This window comes from Myotis davidii, unplaced genomic scaffold, assembly GCF_000327345.1.
Source record: "Myotis davidii unplaced genomic scaffold, ASM32734v1 scaffold142, whole genome shotgun sequence".
Classification (NCBI taxonomy): Eukaryota; Metazoa; Chordata; class Mammalia; order Chiroptera; family Vespertilionidae; genus Myotis; species Myotis davidii.
Genome location: NW_006294400.1, coordinates 817633 through 826032, shown reverse-complemented (window position 1 = coordinate 826032; position 8400 = coordinate 817633). Strand labels below are relative to the sequence as shown.

Sequence of the window (8400 nt, the reverse complement as noted above, 5' to 3'; positions counted from 1 at the left end):
AACCGTGGTTTTGAACTCTATATCCAGTAGTTTGCTTTCCTCCATTTCTGTCATTTGCGTCCTGTTTATTTGTCTCCACATTTTTTATGCTTCCCTGTGTTGCTAAAGCGATTTTCTGTGCTGAGTGTCCTCTAAGGCCCAGTGGCTCAGCCTCCCCAATTACCTGAGGAGGACACTCTTGGTGCACCCCCTTGTGGTCTTTATGCACAGTCTTGTTTAGTTAAGCCTTGAGGTATCACTGGGAGGAATTGATCTCCAGGCCAATTGGCTGTGAGAATCAGCTGTGTCTGCAGTGGGAGAACTTCTGTGCTGGAGACACCCCTCTGGGGCAAGACTTGCTTCAGTGGGGCTTTGGTGCTCACTGAGTCTGCCCTCTGAGTGTGTCTTTTATGGTTCCAAGGAGGTGCAAACTGGATAGTCCCACTCTGACCTCTGGGCTTCCTGGCTCCTGGATCTCTAGGGAGGTGCTAATCTAGCCTTTGCCTGAGGCTACCCAGCAAAAGCCTGCCTGCAGGGCTTGGGCAGGGCTGGTCTCATGGGATCAACAGGGCGGGGCTAGCAGTTATGGCTGCTCTCAGTCCTGCCCTCAGAGGCTCTGCTTCTCAATGTCCCAGTAATTGCTGCGAGCACCTCCCAGAGAAAGCTGCCCTCGTGTTCCGACCGCTGCCAGACAGTCCCGCTTCTCCAGTATGAGTCTGGGTCCCCAAAGACTTGCCCGGAACTGGAGCCCAGAGCCTGAGACTCCCTCCCGATTGAAAACGACAACCGCGCCCTCAGCCGCCAGCCCGCTCCGCGTGCGCCTCTGTACCTTAGTATTTTACTCCCGCACTGCGCCTCCTCTGAGTCTCGGTAAGCTTTTCTCTTTCCTTCTAGTTGTAGAATTTCCACTCAGCCAGCCTTCCTGTGGTTCTGGATGATGTCTGTTCCGTCTTTTAGTTGTGTTTTTGAAGTTGTTGTGCGAGGCAGCTAACTCCGGTGTTTACCTCTGCTGCCATCTTGGTTTCTCTCGCAACTCAGTCTTGATAACTGCAATGGGGTATGACTTAACTGAGTGAGGAATAGCACATTATCCACTTAACCCTGAAGCTTCCATGAGTCAGTGACATACTGATGTCACAGATCAAGTCGGACACTAAAGTGGTAAGGACAGATTTTAACCGGTAATATCCTCTTGTCGTAGGGAAGAGGTTCCAGCGTGAACTCAGCACCACTTCAATTTGCACAGAGGTGACGGGGCATTTTAAACTGACAAGAACAGACACTGGGGGTATGGTAGTAAAGGAAAAGGGGGCCATATTTATGGTGACAGAAGACGATTTGATTGTGGTGGTGGGCACACAATTGAAAAAAAGAACAGACAGACACTACCACTACATTTGATCTTAGCCAAAAGGCCAGAAGCAATTGGTGACTGGGCATTTAAAGAGAGGGCACTGGTGGGGGCTTGGGCAGACTCAGGGGCGTGAAATGTTACGAAGGGTTGGTGAGTAAACACTCATTATGTCCGCTGTGTCTGCTGGCTGGCAGTTACTGAAGTTTGGCTTCTATCCTCCCAGAGACAAGGAGACAGAGGCCCGCCCCATCCTTCCTGAGGATTACATTTCAAAAGAATGGCGTTCAGGTCCTTGAGAAAGACACTCCTGAGTTGCAGAAGATACAAATTCATTTCAGAGGTAGAGGAAGGGGTCACAGTTACAAGCCCTTTTTGGTGAATACTCTAAGATAGCCTGGTGTGTGGGGTCGATGGTCTTTTAACAGCCTTGAGCTCTCAGGCCGGTGCTTTAACGTGGGCTAGGGTCATCCTGGGAATGCAACCTGGAGCTCTTAGAAACGATTTTAGTGTTTAACTTTTTTTTTTTTTTTTTAAATATATTTTATTGATTTTTTACAGAGAGGAAGGGAGAGAGATAGAGAGCTAGAAACATTGATGAGAGAGAGACATCGATCAGCTGCCTCCTGCACATCTCCTACCGGGGATGTGCCCGCAACCCAGGTACATGCCCCTGACCGGAATCGAACCTGGGACCTTTCAGTCCACAGGCCGACGCTCTATCCACTGAGCCAAACCGGTTTCGGCGTGTTTAACTTTTTTAATGTGGGAGGAGGGAGGTGGACGAAATCACGAGCTTGAGCGTCTGTAGTGGTTTTTGTAGGTCAAGGTTGAGGCCTCGTTGAGCAGAGGGCTGAGGAGCCTGGCTAGGATTTGGTCAAGGAGAGACTCTTTTTCTCGGACACTGGGCACACACCCGCCTGGCACATGTGGAAATGGCTCCCCTGGATCTATTCGTCGTGCAGTGGCCCTCCCCCATTGGGTGCAACCTGAGGCGTACCCCAGGGGCACAGAGGGCACTGTGATAGTCACACTGGGACAAGTGGAACCAGGACCATCCTAGGCAAAGCCAGAGTGTGGTCACCTGGTGATTTGGCCCCAATGACTTCTGCTCGCCCCCTCGTTCCCTCACTCTGCTGCAGCCCCACAGGCTGCTCGTGGTCCTCCCTGCAAGGCCCTTCTCCTGGCCGGGCCCTCTGTCTCGATGCTCTTTCCTTGGGCCCTGCACAGCCGGCCTGGCTGCCTCGTCTTTCCCCTGGATTCACCTCCCGAGTTTCCTCTCCTCCGAGAAGCTTCCCTGACAGTGTGAGGAACACCATGCTGCCTCGGGCCCCTTAGGGGCTCTTCCTGGCCCTGAGCGCTGTGGCCCAGCTACCTGGTCTTCCCCGACCCCTGTACACTCCCCCCAGCCCACAGGGGGTGCCTCCGGGCTCCCTTCTCTCTGCCCATCACACACTGGCTCATAATTTCGTACCTAACATTTGTCTCTACCATCAGACCGAGCCACCCTGGGCAGAGCCGTGGTGCTGGCTGCCAGCTGTACCCCGAGTCTGGGCACAGGGGAGCAGAGAGAACGTGGCCCCTCTCCGGACCCCACCCCTTCCACACAACAAAAGACACTCTGCTCTTCTCCACTTTTCACAAAAATGTATTTCTGTGACACCCCGAAGTACAGACATTTACCCAGGACCCAGGTGGTAAAGCAATGCAATGTGAGCTCTGCCCAGGGGGCTGGCTCAGGCCACCTGGGCATGGAAAGGAGGGCGAGCTGGGAACGTGGGGCAGCTGCCCCGCCCCAGGGCTGGAAGGGAAAGACTCCAGGAGGAAAAGGCCAGGTGCCTCTCCGCGGGGCTGCTCCTCGCAGAAGTGCCAGGAGAATCCAGCAACAGGCCCGGGCCAGGAGGAGGGAAGAAAAGCCACGCCCCAGGACTGCCTGCAGTCAGCCCTGCTCCAGGCCCCTGGTTCTGGAGGGGCCTCCTCACCCCACCCCACGAGAGAAGCAGTTCGGAGTTACGTTGGGGAGCACAAGATATTCGGATACATTTGGGGCTCACACTTCTCTGGAACTCAGCCCAGAGTTTTCCAAGGTAAAGCCGCAGGGCAGCACAGGAGGGTCTCCACTGTGGGCTGTGCCGCGTGCTGGTCCGGAGGCATCTGCCTGCTGCTGGGGCGGGAGGGGGGCGCCTGCCTGAGAGGAGTGGGTCCTGTGCGCAGTGGGCAGGCAGGGCGAATGAGGCAGGCTCAGTTCTGCTGGTGGGGTGCCTGGGCACCTTGGGTGCTGTGGGCAGATGAAGGGCCAGAGAGTAACGAGCCCCTGGTCCCAGAAGGTGCTGGCTCCCAGGCCGGGGGCAGGTTCTGGATGTGTTTGGCAGAGTGGGCAGTGGGCCAGCCCTGGACTGGGGCCTTCAACTGCCTGGGACCTGGTGGGAGACAAGCAGCCTCCATAGCAGCTTGGCCTCAGGCAGGCCTGGCCAGAGAGCAGCAGGGCCACGGGGAACCCCGCTCCTGGAGGGGCCTCTAAGGCCGGGGCTGCCTGGGCGTAGGCCGAGGCACAGCTCACTGCTTTGCCCCAGATGGCCCACAGCTGGGAGCACCAAGGCATTCAGGAGACTCAGTGGGGTTGGTTTTAATTCCTAAACTCCATCAGCTACCCGCAGGAACCCAGACGCGGTTCGCGGGCCCTGCTGGGTGGGCTAGGTGCTGGAGTGACTGTTCAAAGCCTGCTGCCTCTCCGAAGAGGAAGCCAGGCTAGGGTCTGAGATTACTGGGGAACCGGACACTCGCAACATCAGAGGCATTTAGTTGGGGGGAGGAAGTGTGGCAGCGATGAAGGCTGAGTTAGGGCTTGAGAATGGCCAAGGAAGCTGCAAGGACTCAGGGAGTATTTCTTTTGTTTTTGTACAGAAATCATATACACAAAACTTCACACTTCCTAACAAAAAAAAATAATATATATATATAATATATATATCTCACTAATGTTAAGGAAAAGCGTCAGTTGTGCAAAAGTCCTCATGTCCCTTCATCCAGTGGGAGGCTCCCGGTGGGGTCTGCCAGCGGGGCTGTTGAGTGCTGGCTGCCGGCCTGTGTCCAGAGCAGTGGCGGCCATGGGACAAGGCCTCTATCTGGACGTGTCCATGTTCTCCTCCTTAAAGTTACCGCAGTGCTCGATCACCTTTCTGGAGACAACGGGAGAGCATTGGAAGGCGGGCTGGGGTCGGCTGGGCCATGTCCCTCCCCACTGATCAGGCCGCTGAATTTGTTAGCAAATGTTAACAATGATGCTGACTGGGATGGTGTGTGGCTGGCAGAGCGGCCAGCCTGTGCAGAGCACCCAGGAAACGGTACCTGTGGCCATCAGTACCCTGTCTTCCCTGCCTTCCTCCCTGTGTCCTGCCTCCTCTCGGCCTCAGGGACTCCCCTGAATCAGCTCAAGCCTGACCTCCAATCCTTTCTTCAGCCTGTCTTTCTTCTTCACTTTTCCCTGCACACTCAGGCCTTTTCTTCCCCAAAGTCTACTATGGCCCCCAGACTGCACACCAGACTCCCAGGGCCGACATCCTGCAGCATCTGGGAACAGCCATTCGTGCTCAGACCTCGAGTCCTTCACCCACTCCGTTCTGGCCCCTGGGATCTGCTGCCCCACCACTCTCAGGTGTCACCCTGGACCCCGATGGCCTTCCCATGGGTGGGTGGGTGGCGGTGCTGTTCACTGCAGCCTCTAAGTGCTAAGGGCGTCTGAAGCGTTTTAGGAAGTAAGGGATGCCTGGTGTGGGCAGGAGCTGGGACGAGGCGGAGTGACTGCTCCTAAACGCCCTTTCCGTGCCAATCACAGCTGCTGTCACAGAGGCCAGCTCAGGCACACACTCGGGTCTTACGGAGATGTCCAGTGACCGGGCCAGTCTTACCCAGTGCTTCTCAAACCTCCTGGGACCCGCTGACAGCGAATGTCCCCAGGCCCACCTCCCACACCCACTGGGGGAGAACATCCAGGTTGGGGCCTGTACATCGCAAACACGCTTTCCAGATGATTCTTTAGGGAGATTAAATGTGAGAACCATCATTTTGCTCTTCTTAAACTCAGATAAATCTGTCAATTAATGTTTAAGCTGTGCCTTTTGCCAAAAAGAACTGCAGAAACAGCCAAGACTCCCAGCCCAGTCATGTCTGGGGAGACTCAGAGCTCCAGGCCCCTCTCTACGACCCTCTATTCTGCACCGTGTCAGGAACTGGGGTAAACGTAAGCCGCTCCCTCCTAGAATGGATCCTAGAGAAAGCAAGGATCACTGTGAGGTCAGCCCAGTGACGTCTTAGACTCCAGTGAAAACCCCACCGCAGCCCAGGGCCTGACGCTCTGAGGGACCCGTTCGCTCGGCCCCGCCTCATCTCTGGCGTGTACGTCACCACACTGCGTCCTCCCTTCCGCTGGAATGTTTTTAGCCAGAAATAATGAAAGATTCTAATTTGACTTGTTGATGGCCACACTGTGGCTGAAATGACACCCAGGGAGGCCCCAGCTGGACATCAATATGCTGTCCACCTCCACACTCAACTCATGTCCTGACCGCCCGCAGTGTCCCTCAGCCCCCAGATCAAGGCTCCAGCAGAAACACTGCCTGTCTCTTACCGGGCCATCTCCTTGGTTTCCTGCCGCGCCGTGGCCATCTTTATCATGTCCTTCAGAAGGGGCATCCCGCCTTCTTTGATCAGCAGGGGGCAGTACTTATCCGCTGTGGGTAGGTAGGGGCAGACAGCAGGGGATCAGGGTGGGTCTTCCCGCAGCTTGTGGCCCAGAAAACCCTCCCTTGCTGTGAGGCCTGCTTTGGTACGCTTCAGCATTCCCCCCTCCCCGCAACTCACTCTATGGAAAATATCACCTGAACTGGGGGCTTCTGTTCTCTGGGAAGTTTTGTAAAAATAGAGATTCCTAAGCTTTGCCCTGGGTATTCTGATTCAACAGCTCCAGGAACCGTTCGTTATTTGTGTGTTTACAACAAAATACCACCAGGTGACGCTGGTGGGCAGCCAGGGTGGAACACCGTGCCTTTCCAGTGGGGGTTTCAGGGTTCCCTCCAACCAGGAGCATTCGAGTGCCTGGTGTCCATGGAGAACACGGCCTTCCAATGGGCCTGCAGCAGCTCGGTGTGGCAGGAACTATCTTTGCTGTCTCCATGTTACAAATGAAAGAACTGGGGTTCAGAGAGATGAAGTCATTCACCCACAGTCACTCCGGAGCTTGTCCGAGGGAGTCCCAGTTCAGGGCTCTTTCCTCTGCTACGCTGCCTCTTTGAGGTGAGATGCTACTTTTTAGGAAGACTAACCTCAGAGAATAATAAAAGAGGCTACTGTTTATTGAACAGTCGGTATGTTCTAAGTGCTTTAACATGTCTTTTTTCACAGCGATCCTATGAGGTAAGTGCTATTATTATTATCCCATCTTAAGGATGAGACAGTTAAGGCACAGAGAGGTTGAGAAATCTGCTTAAAGTAACACAGCAAGTGGTAGAGCCAGTTTTCAAACCCAGGTTGTCTGCCCCCCGAGCCCGAATGCATATCCGCTCTGCAGGCTAACAGGACTGAGCAGTGGGCAGGCCCCGGGCTCTGCACTTTCTGCTGGTTTTCTTTCAGATCAATCTTGTGAGGTAGGTGACATCATTATCCCCACTTCACAGAGGAGGTTGAAGAACCCACATCAGGTCACATAGCAGTGAGGGAGGGAACTTGGGGTCACGCCTGGTCTGCCATCTAAGTCTTAGCGTGGCACCCTCTTTCTCACGTCCCCCACAGTCGCCGAGGACAGCTCAGGCTCTCCTATGGGAGGAGGCTGGCGCTCTCTGAGGAAGCAAGTTAGAGCTGTTCTAAGGTTCTCGCCTGTTCTCTCAGATTCTTTGTTTGGGTGGGTCTCCCTCTGCCTTCCCGAGGGCGTGGAGATTTCGGAGACGTTAAGAGAGCTGTCTGGGAACTTTGGGTGGCCGTCTCGCCTGCCAGGCCTGTTCTGGTGATGGGGCCAGGCCAGCCACTATGCTGTGCGCCCCACAAATGCTGGAGAGTGAGGGCTGTGCTCCGAGGCACAGACACTGATTTTAGCTCTTAGGAGGGCACGGCTGGGTTATAAGTTTCCGGGGGCACGGCTGCCCTAGGTCGGGGGTCCCTGGCTCTGACCCAGGCCGGTGGTACTCACGGTAAACAGACACGAGGTTGTACAGGGCCCAGGTGGCCCAGTGCTGGCTGACGGGGGAGATGCCCTGCGGAAGGAGGCGAAGAATTGGCTCAAACGACCTGTGGGAAGAGAAATCAAGGTCACTCTGTTGCCGGGGCTGGGGGAGGGCATCTTGACATGTCTCCTCCCTGCGGGGTCCTGTAGACAAACTGTGAGCAGGCCAGCAGGGCGCAGGGGATGCGGGCATCTGGCCTTCAATCCACTGCAGGGTCCGCAAGGCCGCTCCCTTGTGCGGTGCGAGAGGTCAAGGGCCTGGACACATGAGGGGGGTAAGAGGGACACTGACGAGGTGGTGCAGAAATGGGGGCCTCAGCAAGGAGTGGCCCAGCCTACGGGGGCGCGGGAGTGGGGCTGTGCCCTGGGAGGCTGAAGGTGTGACCGCACTGCTGACCGTGACCTTCCCTGGGCCATCAGCACTCATGTCCAAATGCCCCCAAAACGTATTTGCAACCCCCCTGGGGCAGTGATCCACTTCATCTCTCCCGGGGATGCCATAACTGGGGCGTCACCAAAGCCATAGCGTGAGCCCCTTCCTCCCAATATGGGTTTCAACTTCAGTGCCCATCAGATGGGCCACCCACCCATAGTGACCCAGTCATCCCCACCAACAGAAAGAAAAAAGAAAGAAAGAAAGAGACCCAGTCATAACACGACGAGGGAGACCCCGACCCGTGGCTGGAAACGGAGCCACAGAGAGCGCGCCTTGACGCCAGCTGTGCTGAAAGGAATGCAATCTGCACGGAACAGGGGCGGGAAGGGAGATGCGAACCCAGAGCTGCAGAGCCGGACACGTGCCCTCTGCTCTCTGCCTCAGTGAGACCCGACAGAGGACTAGAAGACAGGCCAGGGC

General features: G+C 55.7%; 1 protein-coding gene across 4 annotated transcripts in view; it reads right to left on the bottom strand.

The window, feature by feature from the left end:
* Positions 1-2962: 2962 nt before the first annotated feature.
* ZER1 (zyg-11 related, cell cycle regulator) overlaps positions 2963-8400 on the bottom strand; it is a 26381-nt gene continuing 20943 nt past the window's right edge. For all 4 annotated transcript variants that reach the window (XM_015567037.1, XM_015567036.1, XM_015567039.1 and 1 more), the window contains 4 exons: positions 7512-7609; positions 5958-6060; positions 4307-4509; positions 2963-3608 (listed from right to left, as the gene is read on the bottom strand). In XM_015567037.1, the coding sequence (XP_015422523.1) occupies positions 4452-4509; positions 5958-6060; positions 7512-7609 (259 nt within the window). In that variant the 3' untranslated portion in view covers positions 2963-3608; positions 4307-4451. The remainder of the gene's footprint in view (positions 3609-4306; positions 4510-5957; positions 6061-7511; positions 7610-8400) is intronic.